The 18,070-nt window shown below is 42.4% G+C and overlaps 1 protein-coding gene across 11 annotated transcripts in view; it reads right to left on the bottom strand.

The window, feature by feature from the left end:
• FUBP3 (far upstream element binding protein 3) overlaps positions 1 to 18,070 on the bottom strand; it is a 56,503-nt gene that overhangs the window by 13,951 nt on the left and 24,482 nt on the right. For all 11 annotated transcript variants that reach the window (XM_074973343.1, XM_074973348.1, XM_074973347.1 and 8 more), the window contains 8 exons: positions 16,806 to 16,877; positions 15,497 to 15,554; positions 12,668 to 12,830; positions 11,556 to 11,654; positions 9,517 to 9,621; positions 8,956 to 9,058; positions 7,927 to 8,027; positions 3,758 to 3,899 (listed from right to left, as the gene is read on the bottom strand). In XM_074973343.1, the coding sequence (XP_074829444.1) occupies positions 3,758 to 3,899; positions 7,927 to 8,027; positions 8,956 to 9,058; positions 9,517 to 9,621; positions 11,556 to 11,654; positions 12,668 to 12,830; positions 15,497 to 15,554; positions 16,806 to 16,877 (843 nt within the window). The remainder of the gene's footprint in view (positions 1 to 3,757; positions 3,900 to 7,926; positions 8,028 to 8,955; positions 9,059 to 9,516; positions 9,622 to 11,555; positions 11,655 to 12,667; positions 12,831 to 15,496; positions 15,555 to 16,805; positions 16,878 to 18,070) is intronic.

Genomic DNA, 18,070 nt, shown 5'->3' with positions numbered 1-18,070 from the left:
CCCCCCAGCTGGATGTGAAATTGTAAAGCAATTAATCAAACCTGCTAAAAGGCAGAGCTGACAAGAGCCGGGCCAGCCACGTTATCTGTCAATATTGCTGTATTTATCATGGAAATCCAGCGGGGCCCCTGAGAGGCTGCAGTTTGTTTCCAGGCACCAGCACACAGAAAAAGCACTTGACATTTGTATGGCTCTCCACTCCACCCTTCACCAAGTCTTTCAGACAAGAAAAGCTGCACCTACCCACCCCTAGAGGAAAAAAATCCAAACAACTTTCAGTGAGCCTTCGCTTTTCCTTATTAAGCCATAAAATGCTCACCATGCCCATGTGGAAAAGGCACCAGGGTCAGTTACTGTATGCACTGCAGATACAAAGCTTGTAACAATGCGGCCCGAATTCCTCTTCCACCTCTGACCCCCTCAAGGACAGTTTGTAAGGTAACAAGGAATACTGCAGTTACTAACATCTACTCTTTTGTTGACATGATGCTTATGCATGTGTCAGCTTCGGATCCTGTAGAGGAAGGATGGTCCGAAGGTGAGGGACTAGCCTGGAACCTGAATTCAGGTCCTTGCTCTGCCACAGACCTTCTGCGTGACCTTGGGCAAGCCACTTAGTCTCTCTGTACCTCAGATTCCCAACACGACAATGGAGTTAACAGCATTGCCCTGCCTCACAGGATGTTTGTGAGGACAAACACAGTAAACATAGTGAGGCCAGATAAGTACCTAAAATAGTCTAGGTTACATGAAATTCAGTCTCCACCATGAACGACCCAATTCTAAAACAGCCTATTTTTAGATTCATTAAGTTACTTATACTTTTTTTCCAGTCAAAATAAATAACTTTATTCCAACTTCTTTAATCCTAAACACACTGTGCCCCCCGGATTTTAAGGGTTACTTTACAGCTGTATGAACCACCAACAGAATTTACAGACATTGCTCTAGTGACCCCTGCTGTATTGATACATCGGTTTCCATTACATTTTTTCTTTTTTTTTAAATTGGGGTTAGTAAGAAGCAAGCCAAGTCCCTGCTCAGAGCTGCATTTCCCAGAGTCTTCCTTCACATCAGCCTCATGACTGTAGCGAACGACTGCAGAAAATGGTTAAAATATAATAAGATTAAGTGATTTCTTCTCGGTCAGATACAGTATAGAATCCCATTCACATGGAAATTTTCCATTAAAGAGCCAACTTGGGACTCTGCTCTTAATTTCTCTGTAGACGCAGCCCCTAGGGTTTCACTGGCTGACCCATCTGAAAATTTAGCTTCAATACGCCAAGTGCCACAGGGCTAAACCCCTTATCCCTGGCCAGGCCTAGGTGTTTTAGAATAGAGGATTCCTATTTGGCCATCCATAGGAAAGAGTATTAACCTTAGCAATAAGATCCCCTCTTCTTCCCACTGACATACAGGTGACAAAAGAGCAACAAATGCAGAAATAGTGGGCATGTCGGAAGAGAACTGACTGACACAGAAGGCTCTGAAAATGTGTCATACATTTCTTATCCAAGACTCCCAGGAGATGAAGCTACAGCCATCACTCTCAACAAACAGATAAAAACTAACTAACAATACAAGTGTAAATACCCCAGTAGTACTGATTGTAAGTAAATATTACACAACTTCCAATGTTCAAAGCACTGTACAATCATTAACAATCAATCCTCTGAAAGCCTCTGGTAAGCGGTCCCATTTTACTGATGGGGAAACAAAAGTACAATGGCTTACACCCACAATCACACAGCAAGACTCTGGCAGGGCCAGCATTAGAATTCAGGAGCTTCTTACACCTAACCCCGTGTTCACTCCCCCAGATCACAGTGCTTATGTTAAAGAGACAACATTTCTATACATTGTGGAAACCCAAGTTACTTTTCTGTACTTTCTATTGGTTACTGGTAGCTACTGCAATAGTTAAAATAGCAATGGTAGTTTCCATTATTATATTTTACCACTTTTGCTTTTGAGAATAACTTTCCTTTGCTTGGTCTCTGTCCTGACAGGATTTTTTGTTGCAAGACTGAGCACAGTATCTTCAGCTTTTTCTGAATTATGAGGGAACAAAAGCACTTTTTGAATTGCTAATACATTTTCACTACACTTGTGAATAGGGTTACAGCAAAAACTAAGTCTGAAACTGTTTAGAAAGCCTTAAGGAAACTCTCTCAAGGGTTTTATTGGGGGTGGGGGGGGGGGAGGAAGAGAAGAAGGGGAAGAGATTGGGAATGGGGAGGTTTGAAGGGAATTAATTTCAAAAACTGAACTTTCTTAAAGCAGTCAGCACGTTCACAGCAGCATCTGAAAAGTCTTAATGAAGGCCAGTTCCTTTACGATTTTCACAGCACATGCATCTTGCCCACTGATAATTGGTATGGAGTGCTGGTACACTTCACGAGAGAAGCTAAATATCACTGGCACATGACAAAATCCCCTCAAAACCACACTAACACCAAGTGCAGAAGAAAATAGTAAGAAAGGAGAAAAACAAAACAGTGCCTCTTCTCTTGAATTTAAGAGACCCGCCACACTTCTGGCTGCATTCTGAAAATTCCAAGCTTTTATTTCCAAAGATACATTTGTGGCATAGTGATGCCTGAAACAGGGAAGCAGCAATCCAGCCTGGCAGAAAATTGTCTTTGCCAGCAGCAAAGAGGGAACCCACTCCTACTTGATTTACCTCAACTCCGGGGACGCTAAAAGCCGAATTGTGACTATTTAAATGCTAACATTAAGCACACAGATCATTCTTTTCTAAAGAGTAGGGAGAAATCAAATACGAACTACTTTCATGTGTTGGTGATTTTTTTTTTTTTTTTAAACTACAACACTAAGTCTAGATTCCAACATTATCTCAGGTGCATTGTACCAGTACAGTATTTCTATTCCTGTTTCCAGTTAATATAGTGTAGTTATGGTGCACACTTTATGAACATGAAGACACACACAGCCAAGTTACAATTGCTGTTGGAGCCTTCGCCTTTGCATTTGGTATTGTTTGACTGGGACACAACTGTTCTAAAAAGGGAACACAAATGTTTCCATTACTTTGGTACACTTGAGTTCAATGACTAGGCAGCAGTGCGACGCCAACTACAGAGAACTACAGAGCTTGCCTGGAGTCTGGAGTCCTAGGCACTCATAGGGCACCTGCCCAGTCTATTATGCACCAGGAGATGAAATTCAGCGAGTAGGTTAGATCTTGCTGTTTCCAGACAGACTTAACTTACAGGTGACTACATAAGCTTGGCTACAGGTAGTCACTTGCTGATCTCCATGTACAAGGAGATACAACATTCGCTCCAACAAGAAGTACCGTGTGATGGAGTGCAAACTAAATACAAGACAAAGGGTACCACTATAGAAATGCATCGGTTTTGTCTGTCCCCTGGTAAACTTGCTCTTTAAACCACTCTGCTAGAAAGGGTCCTTAAAAGGACCTAAATCTTTTCATGAGATAGCTGCTTTGCACGATATGTACACCTGGCCTGATAACTCAGAGTATGACTTTTCTGCATGCAAAAATGCCTAGAATGTACACTTGTGAGAGATGAGGCATCAGAAGGAAGCGTACAGAAAGCATTTGCCTTACTGGGTGGTTATGCTTACTCGGTTTCTCCTGTGTTGTATGATCATGGCCACTGAACCACCATTTTCCATACTGAAAATACCACAGCCACTCCAGTAACGTTTAGGAACCCCCATCTGAGATGGAGATTACATCTCCGAGCGTCATGTCAGCATTACCTACCTTTGCCTATAACAAGGCCACACTTATCAGCTGGCACCGTGTAGGTTATTTCCTGCATCCCTCCAGGTGTGCCAACGCTCCAGTCCCCACGACCACGACCTCTTCCCCGGGGTACTGCCAGACTTCCAAAGCCATCTCGTTCCTTGAAGGGAAAAAAAACAGCATTTCCATCAGTATTTTTCCTGACCCCAGTACCTGTACTTCTAATTCACCACATTAAAAAAAGGCAAAGTAGAGTTTAAACTGCATGATATAATCAATACCACTAATATCACTAAACTAGGGAATTCCTGGCCTTTATATCCGTGAGATTCTGAAGCAGTTCAAAGAAGTGCTGTTAACGTAGGTCACAGCTGCCTTCCTGATTCCGTAGGTTTATTTCAGCAAGTAGATATAAATGCATGCCTTCAAACAGAATATCCTTTTATAACTGGCAGCTATGCATAAACTCAAAGTCCTTTTAGTTGCTGGGCTCCAATCTGAGCAGGGCTAGTTGCCTAGCTTTCCTTAGAGCAAACCAGAAACCCTAGCATTAATGTACACTGTTTGGCACCAAAGACTTCACAGAAGCCAAAAGTTAACCCTTTCAGATGCCAATTACCTTGAGAACTACTGGAATCCCTCAGCTGAAATACACATTGCTTCAAATCATCTTGAACCTCCAAACAACGTTGTCCAAATTCAAAGAAGTGTAAAAGAATCCAAATGCATGTATCTGCAAAGTAAAGGCCCTCTGCTGTCACAGGCCAATGTCACAGAGGGTCCAAAGATGAAGTGGCTGAGGAAAGGATTTGCCCTAGTGTGTAAAGAGGTTTTCAAATCATGAGTAACAGCACTGGGAAGAGCCACAAAAGGCTGTTTTGTCCCCCACTGCCTTCCACAAAGAGTAGTGGAGCTTTCCAGCCCTAGAGCCTTTTCAGAACAGCACAAGGATGGGTATCCAGAGTACAGATCCATTAGCTAGAACCTGCAGAAAAGATCCAGGAAGAAAAGAGCTCTTTGTGCACTCAGTTCATGCTCAGCCATTCTGAGCACTTCTCACCCTTATCAAGCATTGTGGTAGAAGCAAGGTTTTCCATGCTAACCCCAACCCTCAATTCCAGGCTTCCCCCCCCACACAATGAGGACAGATAAAAAAAAATTTTTTTTTTTAAGTTAAAATTTGATTTTTCTAAATTTAAAATCAAATCTGAACGTAAACAAAATATTAAGGCCTAAATTTATTATAATTTCTTAAAATATTTAAATATAAAATAAAATGCTGAATCCATGAGCTTGTGTCAAAAACTGAGTTCAAGGCTGCTTTTCTATATAAAAACAATGCGGGGAAAACATCTAATGTTTGAGGTCAAGGTTTATATAAATATAGCACAGCAGGCCATGTGCTATATTAATGCCTGATCATGTAGGGGGCCCAGAGGCTATGCTACTGGGTGCAAGAGACTGGCACAGTCACCACAGGCATTGGGACCCTACCTCTTCCTCCAGAAGACACCATCATGTATATCAGGCTCATCCACTGAGCCCACCTGGGTGGTCTCATACTCCTATTTTATAGCTTCTCCCTACCTGAGCTCTGGTAAGTTCAAATCTCAAATTAAAAATATTTATGACTCCACCCAACATGGAAACTTGCTCACCAGCTCATGGAAAAATACTGATCTGTCCAGTAACTATCAGGCCTTGCTTCTGGATGGTTTTGGGTACTTCAAGTAAATGGCCTTGCTCTGTCTCCTTGCATGTATACACAGAGATACAAAAAACAGAAATCCATTAATTTCTCAGCTGCTTCCCTCTGCTGCTAAACAAATAAAATCTAAAAGGCACGTGGGTTACACAAGCAGAAGGCTCAGACCGTGGTTACTACTTTTGTTTTCTGGAGGTACTGGTGGGAGAAGTTATGTAACAAGGGAGAAGGAGCAGAGTGTCCAACCAGAAAGGAGCAAGACTGATGTCAAAGCAGGACACTGGGGGAATCGGAGTGCAGCCGCTAGTGTTGATTTCACCCCTAGGGAACTGGAGAAAAAGCCTGTCATGGCTGCAGCTTGTACAAAAGACCCTATTTGGGAATATTTTCAAGAAATTCTTGGACCTCTGGGTAAAAAAAGAAACATACCAAATTTAAACAGTGCAACAAAGAGATGCAAGGCCTGGTGGTCAGAATGAAACAATATGAAAAGTGCTCCTCAAAAGGCAAAGTCTTTGAAGATGTGGTGGATGTGTCAGAACCATCGGACTACTTTTTGCACCATTCTAATGGACAGCCTACCCTGTCTTACTATGCTAGTAAACGATAACTTAGATTACTGACATAAATGTGTTTTTTGGGGAGAGATTACTTGTGAATTTCAAAATGTGTATTCAGAAGATAATTGGCATGTTAGTTTGTTGTGGGAGTATTTATCAATTACTTTTTTACTGTTATTGCTGGACTTCTGACTTTATTACTCAATATAATCAAAAAACATCCCAGGTGAAGATTTTCTATTTAAAAGTAAAGATTTCAGGTATTAACTTCAACATTTAAAAAATCCTCCCCCCCCCCCCCGCCCCAGGTTCAGTATGTTGCTAGAGATAAGGGTTTAAAAATAGTTTCGACAATCTTATGATTTATTTTCTCTATAAATTTATTTTAAACCCAGTTTTATATCTTTTAAAGAGGTGGTACAAACAGACGCAGGAGGAAGGAATCTTTCATTTACAGTCTTTTTTCCTCATCCAGTAAAACTACAGCTGAGTTCATAATCAGGCCCTGTAAATTCTAGCAAGACTCCACAGATAAAAAAATGTCTTGATTCATTTATGCAACAAATTCTCCTTTTCCACTTGTTCAGAACAAACATTTCGTTGACTTGGTTCATATCATTACGACCAGGCTACACTCCACCCAGCAGAGCAGACATTGCTGGATAGAGTATATGAGAAGTAAATTGAAGAGTTTGCAAAAAAATATTGATGGAACATTTGTTAATCTGAGTCTTGATGGGTGGAGCAATGTATACAATGATCCAGTAATATGCGCTTGTGAGACAAAAGAAGATGGGGTTGTCTATCCTACAGAAACTATTGATGCACCAGGAAATGCCCATGCAGCTGAATACATAAAAGTAGCAGCAAGCTACAACCCACTAAACAAAAATTCAAGCGTCAAATGCTTAGCACTGTCAGAGACAATGCTGCAAATATAGGCAAAATGAGAAGAAATCTAAAGGATAACGAAGGGAACCTGAAACTTGTAACATATGGGCGCAGTACCTGTTTGGATGCAGCGCTCATTTGAAGACTTAAGTACAACTCCAGGAATAAAGAAAAATCTTGTTGAAATTGCAAAATATTTCTTTAACAACCACCTTGCTTCAGTTTCACGGATGAGAACAGGAGGATCCAAACAAAGTCTCCCCCAGTGATGAAACGATGGAATTCAGCGGTTGATCGTTTTGATCTATTTAGTAAGAACTGGCCTCTTCTAATAACAATTTGTGAAGAAAATAGTGACAAAATAGATGGAACTATCACAGCCAAAGCACTCAGACTAAAGAGAAATGTAGAAGATTCGCTGAATATAGAGAAGCCTATTTCCACAGCCTTGGACAAACCACAGAAAGATTGCTGATCATTTAGGTGTAAATGTGAAACATGTTTTGATAAGAGAAGCATATGTATTCAAAACATTTAAGGTTATTTTCTTTAACAAATATAAATGTTATAATGATGTTGTTTTCTATTTTTATTTAAATTCCAGTTACCATCCTAACGCAGCTTGATGCAAATCATGAGCAAAACGTTAATTAGCTAAGTAAATAAGCAGTATATTATTCACCATTTTCTTCTTATACTAAAAATTTACAGTTCAGCATCTGACAATATTAAGCTATCCGAGAACTAAATGGATGTGCTTGAGAGACCTTTCATAGTTGAACCAGCACATGGTTAAGTGGCATCAAGGATAGCAAAAAACTTTGTGTTTAAGTGACACTACTGTACTCTAAAGGGTAGCAGCACAAATGGCCTGCTGAAAAGAGAACATAGTTGCCTACTCAATACCCTCTATTCCTTCTTAGACGGTGGCCTATAGTCATGCCACCATGTTTACTATGTACGTCCCATAACTACCTTTCCCATTCTCTATTAATATAGGTGTTTGCCTCATGGGAGTCTACAGAACCCACCTGTGCTGTGAGAATAAGCTCATTGATGATATGGGCTGCGTGCTGACACCGATCAGGAAGCCCCATGACCTGCGCGACTCTTTCAGGACTAATCCCATCATCTGTGGAGGGAGAGGTGACAAAGACTTAATTAAAAAGGGAAAAAGGCCCACCCACCAAATGAAGCTTCCCTCCCGTATGGCCATAGCCAGTGGTTTCCCCGCAGGTAGATCTGTTGTGTCAGACCTGCCATCTTTCTCCACACCTTCAGCCCTTCCCCCAACCCACCTACAAACCCATGTTGATCATCTGAGAAGGGTCTAATAGTGGAAAGGTAACACTTTCACATGCAACATGATAAACCTTGAAAGAGATTGCTATATTCTTAATAGGATAAAGGTAGCCAAGTGACCCAGAGGACATTTGAATTCGTCAGGTCCTAACGGCCAGGAATATCCTGGAGTACTTTAAAACCAGGAAACAAGGGTTCTCCATAATCCAATTCTTTGGATCAATTAGCTACAAGACCAAGACATTGCTGCCATAGTGTCTAATGTTTTGAAAATGAGGTGTATACAATTTCTTTCCAGTCTCTCAGGCAACAAGCAGAAAATCCCTGTAGAAACTGCATGAGGAACCAAGGAGGTGGTATGTCATTCTAAAATTGGTGTTAGAAAGGGACACTAAAGCTATATCTACACTGCGTACCTTACAGTGGCACAGTTTTGTGCCGCTGTAAGGTCTCCAGTGTAGTTGCTCTTTTGCGGGCAAGAGAGAGCTCTCCTGCCAGCAAAATAAAACCACACACAAAAAAAGTGCTGTCCATACCGGCGCTTTTTGTTGGTAAAACTTTTGTTGGCTGGGGCGTGTTTTATTCACACCCCCTGACTGACAAAAGTTTTACCGATCAAAGTGCAGTGTAGACACAGCCTAAGTAACTACAAGCAGACAGAAAACTAGCTGCTGTTGATTAGCACTAAGCAATAAAACTGGGCAGTCCCTTCTTCGCACAGTGATCAGAAAGCAACAGACCTTTGTTCTCACACAAACCTGGTTTAAACTGAATCCTAACGCCAGCATCATTCTGAATCTTTTTGATCATTTCTCCATTTCTTCCTATTACAATTCCAACAGCAAACCTGGGCACAGAGACCTGATGGGAAAAGCAAAGCAGTGTGAAAACTCAGAACTGGAATATATCATACTTGTTTTACAAGAGGTGTATTCATCCCGCTTACATACAATGTCAGGCCAAATGAAGCAGCTCCAGGCTGTAAGGTCTTATCCCTCTTAAGCACAAGTGTATGGGCAATTTTCAATCCTTAATATTTCCACTGGCCATAAATCCCTTTCCCTATAAAAATTAGCCCTCTGCATTACAAGAATGGCACTTTCAAAAAAATTTTTTGGAAGAGATGGAAGTGCCATCCGCAAGCCCAAACAAATGCCCTCTCTGGAAAGCTGGTGAGCCTCTTCTGGTGGATGGGTGCGATATATTTAAAGGCAGAGAGTATCGTGAAGGAAATAAATCTCACTGGCAAGGTTTGAAGTTAAATGGTCTCCATCCCTCACCCTAGGGAGGTGACCACAGCACTTGTGAAAACAACATACCTCTATGCTGCCTCCTCCCATTCTAGAGCTGAAATCACTTCGTACGCCTCGGAAATCTGCCTGATCTTTCTCTCGGATGATCTCCAGTACCATTTCCCTTGCTTGCTGCGGGGAAAAAATTATGGTTACCTTTTAACTCATGTCTATCCCACTTCCCATCTTGGTGCTCAGGGCCTCAATGATTAGGCAGCATCAAGCAGAATTGCTTCCTATATTAAGCAGACTGAAATTCCTTCACTTGGGATTTCTTTCACCATTTTAATGGAATTCTGTTTGGTATTGCATCCTCCCTTCCTCATTAACAATTTGATAGCTTTTTAGGAAGAAGATCCCCATGTGCAATTGTTTAAAATGTCTTTAAAAAAACATGGACATTTGTTTCTAAAATACAATCTTAGTTAGGATTTAAGGAAATTCAAGACCCTTGCTGCTGAACAGAACTCAAACCCACACATGCTATGGCAGAAGCCATGATGGCACATTAAACTGCAAGGCCACTAGAAGATGGGGAGGAGGAGACAGGAAAGGAAAGAAGAAATACTAGCTACCAAACACGGTGAAAAGTAATCACCGGAAAACAACCCTGGTAATCTGTGAAGGTTTTCCTACACGAGTGAATAATCTTTGTTTGTTTCTGAAGGCCCTTCACAAGCTACTATATAGCCCAGCTAGTGAAAGTGTACATTGCTAACAAACCTATAGTAGCCACCATTTATAGAAGTTACTTATTAAAGCTACATATCAAACTTTAGGCTCCAGGCATTAGCTAAAGCAGCACTGCCGATATTTGGTGATTGTGGTAATAGGATATAGGGAAGATTGTCCCCTCAACCTTTCTCTGAAGTAGCTATCACAAAAAAGGTTGCCATGGAAAGAAATAAAGTTATTGGCATGATTTAATACAAATCTGCCATTCTCAGAATTATCTGCCAAGTGCAACTATTGTAGCATCCAGAGTTTGTTAGATGCTTAAGGATCTATAGAGTTTGTTAGGTGCTGTGCAAATGTACAATCCCTGCCCTGAAGGGTTTACAGTCTAAGATCCCTTAATTCTGATTTGCTTGGGATTTACTGCTCAGGAAGAACATGGAAAATATGCTGAAGCACATCCAGCAAGGCAGACTGAGGGGCAGTCGACAGAGTATAAGTGACAAGTGAAATACAGTTTGGTTGAAAATGTAAGAGTGCTTTTAAACTTAGCGTTACAAAAGTGTAGATCTGTAAGACAAGTTTAAGTAGTTTGTGAATCATTCGTAAAATTTCAAAGCTGTATTACTAGCTAGATACATCTAGGAGCGGAGGAAAGGATATTAGTGTTCTTCAGGAAAGACCTGGAACACCCTATCATTGTAGGTGTTTCTAAAGGCAACCAGACACTCAGCTCCCAAAGAAAATCAAGAGGGGCTGGGTGCCTAATGCTTCTGAAAGATCTCACCCATTGTTTCTATGCTTGGGCAGGAACTGAAAATCTAACTTTAGCTGTTGGGTGCTATCTGGTGCAACAAACTGCTGTACCAGCCTTTTAATGTCTTGAGAGTGGTCTAAATTTAGATTACCATGCCAGCCTCTAGTAAAATGCGTCAGTTTCACAGAGACACTTGATAAGCACAAACTGCCATAACTAGTAGTTCTAAACATCCACTATGAAGCATCCAGCCACCTCCGGTGGGATCGTGGGATTAAGCTCTGAAGTCATGACTCTACGTTTTAAGTAGAGCACCTAACACAAGAGAGGCCCTGGATGCAACTGCAATATAAATATCGAATACGCTTAACCTTTGGTGCCAGGAGTTGTTCTGCTTTCAGATTACAAGTGCTACCTGGCTGCCTGAAGTATTAAACCTTCTGGTTACACTGGAGTCTTATCTGGAGCACGGGTGCCAGCACCTACCTTCATCAGCAGATATTTAGAATGAAGAACGCATCCACAGCTTTATTTAACCCCACGCCATGCCCACAAGCACCATCAACAATTCCACTGTCTAAAGGGTCTCTTAGTGCAATTATGCAGAATCACATGAAGTGTTTTTACTCCATACCTGTACTTTAAAAGCATCTCCAGTAATACGGAGAGGTTTATCTGCTCCCGTTGGCAACGGACCATCTTGGATCATAACCATTTTCACGCCTGTTCGCTCCTGCAAAAGCCACACAACACTTTAATAAGCATGGTCCCTAAACAAGAGTGAACAGTAGGTGTCCACACTTTGGTCACTAAACATTTATATGGGTCAGATGAGCAGCCTTCCAGCACGCTGTTTTTAAAGCAAAGACCACAACTGTTCTACAGCCTAAGCCCAGGACTGCAAGGAGGTGCGTTTCTCACACCACATTTTAGTGCAGAGACAACTGCAAACAGAGAATCCAACTTCTGTCTTTCTAGCCAGGTGTAACAGTGAAATAAGAACCTCTCTAAACACACAGTTATACAGCGCGTCAGATACCTTTGGATGTTACAGCCAAAATTAAAGCTCTCAACAAAAATCACAATTATTATCTTGGCATAAATGTATTACTGAAGCCCTTTATAGCCTTTAAAGATTTGTAAAGTATACCAAGATAAAGAGAGAAAAAAAAATACACCCAGGAACACTGATTTACACCCAGATGTTTTCATGGGGGGTGGAGGGAGAGCAGAGGAGATTAAATACCAACTTCAACAGGAGTGATGAATTTGATGAAAGGTATCCTGGGGAACAGCACAGCAGGCATTAAGCAGCTTCACTAGGGCACCTGAATCCTGACCTGGGACACCCTTTGCTCTGCCAGATGAGGGCCCCTCCTAAACAGGGCATACATCTTGCCACAGCTGGGTGCTTCTCTTATAATGCAGACAAATATCCACTAGGAGCTCAACTGAGGACAAGCTCATTCCTTTTGTAACTCAGGGCTGGATTTGAACCCAAGTCGCCAAAGGTGAAATACAAACATGTTAACCTCCTGCAGCAGGCGCGAGAGGCTCTTTATTTTAAAGCACTCTTCCTTGATCTCTACTGGGTCACACACCACCTTCTTAAGTTGTTGTGAAGTGAATGGACGGAACACCAAGCTCACATACTACCAGCGGTACACGTCCTAGAGTTTGGGAACCCCTCATCGAGAGGAACTTTGCTGGGGGGGAAGTTCCTTGAAGTAAAAACATCTCGCACACCTGCAACTGTTTTATTGTTTCGCCTCCTTTGCCAATGACTAGACCCACTTTGGATGCCGGGATCAGAATCTCCTGGATCGTACTGTTGCCATCAACATCGTTGTGAAAGCCAGGTCCATTCCGACAGCGATCCACTATCTGCCCCAGTAGCCTCTTCGCTTGTCTTTGAAAAGAAGCAAGGAAAACAACCATTTGACAACGTTTCATCTGCCCAAGAAACTAAGAACCACTGGAATGAGAGACATTTGGGGAGAGGAGAAGTGAACAGATGAGAAGAAAACCATGGTTAGCACAATGGCTTTTAAGCTTTGGAACACCAATTCCCCTTCACAACACTTCTCAGCACTTCGATTTCTAAAAAGTGGAAAAGGGAGGAAGCAGTGCATCTTGACACCTTTGATGCTTACACATTTTTAAATCATTGGCTTCACCACAGCTTGGGTGTACCACATTTTAAGTGGAGTCAAGAAGAATCTCTAATGCCTAAACTCCCAATCAATCTTTGTAAATCGTAACCACAACCTCACTTCCTGACTGAGGCAGGCAAGGAGCGCTGCTCTGACACAGTAACACAGCAGGTTAGACCACCACCTCTGATCTGACATTGAGTCACAGGTGAATCCCTTCTTCTCGGCCTGCTCTCCCGCAGCAACACTGGCCGGGTTTGCTTGCAGCCTCCCATCCTAGCTGGGGCTGCTAAGGCTGTACAGAAAATGGGGCAGGAGCCGCGTAGCAGCTAGGGCAGGGGTTCTCAAACTTTTGTACTGGTGACCCCGTCACATAGCAAGCCTCTGAGAGCGACCCCCCTTATAAATTAAAAACACTTAATATATTTAACATCATTATAAATGCTGGATGCAAAGCGGGGTTTGGGATGGAGGCTGACAGTTTGCAACCCCCCATGTAATAACCTTGCGACCCCACAAGGGGTCCCGACCCCCAGTTTGAGAACCCCTGAGCTAGGGCAAGAGACTAAGTGCTGCTTGTGAAAGCAGGCAGATGACAAGGCCAGGAGACTGCTCCCTGGCAGCTTTATAATGGCTGAGCTGACTGGCAGTGGCTTTCCATCTTCATGTTAATTGCTGCCACCTACCTGCCCCTTTCTCCTCACTGAAGAGGATGGAGCCAGGCCAGCAGCCACGCATTTGCACTTGGGTGGTGTTCTTCCTCTCTCCTCCACTTAGCAGCCAACCATCTCACGCTGCAGAGGGAATTGTCCCCTTAGGACACATTCCCCTGGGAGTGTCAACTCAGGGGGTGAGGGTCTGATGGCCTGCGTCCAACAGCAGAGCATCACCCCAACCTTGGACCTCAATCAGGAAGCGAGGCAGGAGCTGGAATTTCCAGGAATAGATTTCAGATTTGAAACTAACAGTTGGACTCTTGGTTGTTTAAAAAAAAAAAAAAAATCACAAAACCAATCTTAAGTATTCATAAAGCCCTTAAGTTAATTTTTTTGATGGAAAAAGTAAGAAAGATTAAAACAGAGGGCACATTGAAAAACAGAGCATCAACTGCCTTCTGTTTTAATTGTCTTCCTTCCTCTTTCCATTAAAAAAAATTTATTCAAAATTTAAGGGCTTTATGAATACTTAAGATAATCATTCATTCTTTTTAAAACAACCACCCACCCGACTGTTAGGAATGTTCCCGTTATTGAGCCTTCTTCCTCATTCAGCTTCACAAGTCTAAAGAAGTGGGATCACCTGCGACAGCCCTGGATATGAGTGTGTCTAGCTGTGTATTTCAGAACTTTTAGGTGTTAAGAAGATCTGCTCTTACCCATTTTCCCCAAGTGTCTCATCAGGCATTACAGCTTTTTAGTATTTTGCTCTTGTTCTGAAATATCCTTTGCTAGAGGAAAAAAATCATATTGTTTGCCCTATAATGCGTGCTTGCCAATTACAGTTATTCTGGTTCAATGCTTGCAGAGTTATGGTACAGTGAGGGGCCTCAAGCATCTTAGATCTCATAGGAACAGAATAGTCAAAGTCTTCTCTTGAGAGAGAGAGTCTTTGTGCCGATGTATTTTTACTAATCAAAATGCAACTCAAAGATTTCCAGATGGATTTTAAAAAACCCACCTACCCAAAGGTTGGGGAGAGAAAGAGCAGCTCCATATGTTAAGTGTGTTCCTGTAAGCCTGAGGATCCTGGATCCAGTCCCAGCAGGAGGTCCTCAACTGGTTTGTGAGAGTCTCAAACTCAGCTCCTAGGAAGGGGGAGGGAGGAAACACTGTCCCTAAATTTTCTATAGGCCTAAAGAATAGAAACCCCTGCTGGATTGCCAAATGTGTGTCTACCATGCAGGGACCAGAGTTCAAATATTCAGTTCAGTCCTTCGCTTCTGGCTGGCAGCAATATGGAGGAGGCACCCTGATGGACCTCATGCTGCTCTGGAGCAATACCTCCCGTTTATTCAGGAATGCAACTGACAGGCTCTGGGGGCCTTGTGCAGCCCCTCTTCAGCTGGAAGGATGGCCATCTCAGTAGCAGCGGGAAGGTGGAGGGGAGAAGAGTGATCTTTAATGGCTTAATTTAGTATCCTAGAAACTTGCAGTTAGTCAACTGCATCCTAAGTGCCCTAAGAGCAACTCTGTGAAGTGAAATTCCACGGGACTTCTGCAGTGGGTTCAGACGACTAACTGGAAACCTTTGATGAGTAAACATCTCAGTGTTAGACCAAGTGGCTCTAGAGTCTGGTGACCCTAAAGCTTCTATAGGCCAACATTTGCTGATTGTGGCTAACCAAATAGCAGCACTGATAGAACACAGTGGTAAGGAAGAGGAAAAGGAAAGAGAGATAGAGAAAGAACAAAACAAGACTCACTCAATGCTCTCTGGTGTTCCGGTGAGCACACAGGGCCTCTCGGGCATCCCGCCGCTGTCTGTGAAGGGAACAAGAACATGATAACAGGGATTGGATATTTCACAACTCTTGAATGGCCAACAGTAGGCAGCCAAGCAGGCAGATACAAGCAGTCTAGACACAGCCTACACAACTAGCTCTTTCATGTTTAAAAGAGGCAGTAAAATCTACATGATCCATTATGGATTGCACGTTATAAGAGGATGGTTAAGAGACAGCCAGTCTCAAGAACAAAGTGCAGCCTCAAAGTACACACAGTACTTGCATGAAGCAATCAGATTCTATACCTGATCTGAACTCTTGGCTGCAATTCATTATAATTATGTATCTGGAAATAAAGCAAATAGTTGCTAAGTATCTTATTTATCCTTCAATCACCCTGCACACTCACTCCTGCTTGAGTATTCAGTCTTGCGCCTGTGGCATCTTAGACTGATATGATCATGGTGTTTTCCTACACTTAGTACAACTATATATTCCATGTTAGCTTTCTTTTAAGTGTCACACTCCTAGTAAACAAGTTGTTACATGCAATTCAATTGGATTAAAAAAACTGGACAGCTGCTTCAGTGACCAAAGGGCAGCACTAAAATGTTCCCTTTGCACATAAAACATGTTAATGAGAATTCAGAGATATCCAGGATCAACATATTTCAAAGACAAAATGGATGTCTCCTTTATTTTTAAATCTCCCCCTGCCAATTAAGATTAAGAACCCAGAAGATAATATTTTGCAGTAACTATATTCCTCCCCATGTAGTAACATACTTCCGTTTTCCCTTCGGAAAAATAGTATAAAGCAAGAATACGCAGCATACCACAACAGATTGGTACGGTCTCCTTTTTAGTTTGAGATGGATCCGATCAGGAGCAACTCCCGACCTCTTGAAATTTCAGTTTCCAAAAACTGACAAGACTATACAATTAAATACAATCCACATCTGATCTCTCCAAAGAAGTGCCACTGGAAGACAGCCAGCATTTCCCATCTCTGTAGGGAACAACATGGACCATCCTTTAACACTTAAGTTGCATCTGCTTCTTGATTAGAGGTGGTCCCCTCACTTTGCTCCCAGAAGTAGCTAACAGGTCTGTTTTCTGTGTTAGTATGGAGGTCAGTCCCAGAACAGAATTCCCTTGTGCATCATTAGGTAACCAGCGATAACACACCACATGAATGTGATGCACAGCCAGGTCTCCACATCTATTGGACATGCCATATTTCAGTGCCATGCCCTGCTACTTGTCCACTACACACAGAAGCTCTTACCTGGAGCAATCTGAATTTTGCAGCCAGACTCTGCCTGGATCCGTGAGATCTGTTCACCGCCCCTGCCGATTACTGAAACAAGTTCAACAAGTGTCAATTTACTGTTGTCCTAGCCAAGAGCAGAGTATCTGCTCCCTTTACTCCACTGCAACTGGCAGTAAAGGGGAGATTGTATTCCAAAACTGTAAAACAGGCCTCCCCATACTCTGGTACACAGAAAGCCACTGTTAGGGTAGAATCCTTACATTTTTTGCTGAATTCTAGTAATTGTATTTCCTTGTACATACAAGTCTTACACTGAAGTGGGAATACACAGTAGGTAAAAATAAGTCACTAAACTGAGCCAAGTCAGGAAAGGTGTTTTAAGGTTATTGTCCTATGACAACCTGAATCTCAGGTCGGATAAAAAAAACTGGCTGCAAAATTATCAGGACAGCCATAAGCAAAGGTATTTGGGTTGTTGCTTTTTTTTTTATTAAAAGAATTCACTACCTCTCCTTCAAGAGCATGTCGCTGGTTTGAGCTACACTTGAATACACCTGGGTTTTATACTGAAGTGCCATATCAGACCTCAAGCTGAAAGTGAAAACTGGCCTCCCTTAGATCCCCCGCATCACTGAATGACGACTGTGTTTCACACTGTATAGCAGGGAGAGAACATGCACGGCCAGTCATACGTACTCTTCCCAAAGAGTAACACGGAGCACAGCTGCAAGTCAGCCAAGTCTAACAGGCATGATTGGGTCAACATTCTCTCAGCAGAGGGCCCTCAACTGTGGAACTTGCTTCTGCTAGTTCCTGTCTGAGCTTGAATCTTTATCACCCTCTTTGCTTCATGCCACATACTAACTTTTTTGCTCAGACCTTCTCCTCATGGAACTACAGAACTACCTTCGGAATGGCCAGCACCTGGCCCCCTAAAAGAGATTGGGGTGGGAGGGCATGGGGGGGGGGGGAGAGAAAGAGTGCCGCTCCTTTATAAGAAACCAACAAATGAATAAAGAATTGAGCCAGGAAGAGTGTTTTCAATTTCAGCTTCAGGTTGGACATCCTGGTCCATCGATCTATGTGTAACGGCAGTAAACATGGATGGTTATTTCCCTTTTCACACACTAAGCAGAGCATTTGGGGTGATGCTCCTTTACCAGAAGAGATGACATGCTGGAATCCCAAGTTTATGGAACATGCCGTGGCATGACTCTAGTCATGACAGCAGTAGGATTCCCTTGAAAGGAGAAACAGTGAACAGCTGGAGGAACACAGGG

The sequence above is a fragment of the Natator depressus genome, chromosome 16, assembly GCF_965152275.1.
Source record: "Natator depressus isolate rNatDep1 chromosome 16, rNatDep2.hap1, whole genome shotgun sequence".
In the NCBI taxonomy this organism is placed as follows: Eukaryota; Metazoa; Chordata; order Testudines; family Cheloniidae; genus Natator; species Natator depressus.
Note: the sequence above shows the minus strand (reverse complement) of the source record. Positions and strands in the feature narration are given on the sequence as shown.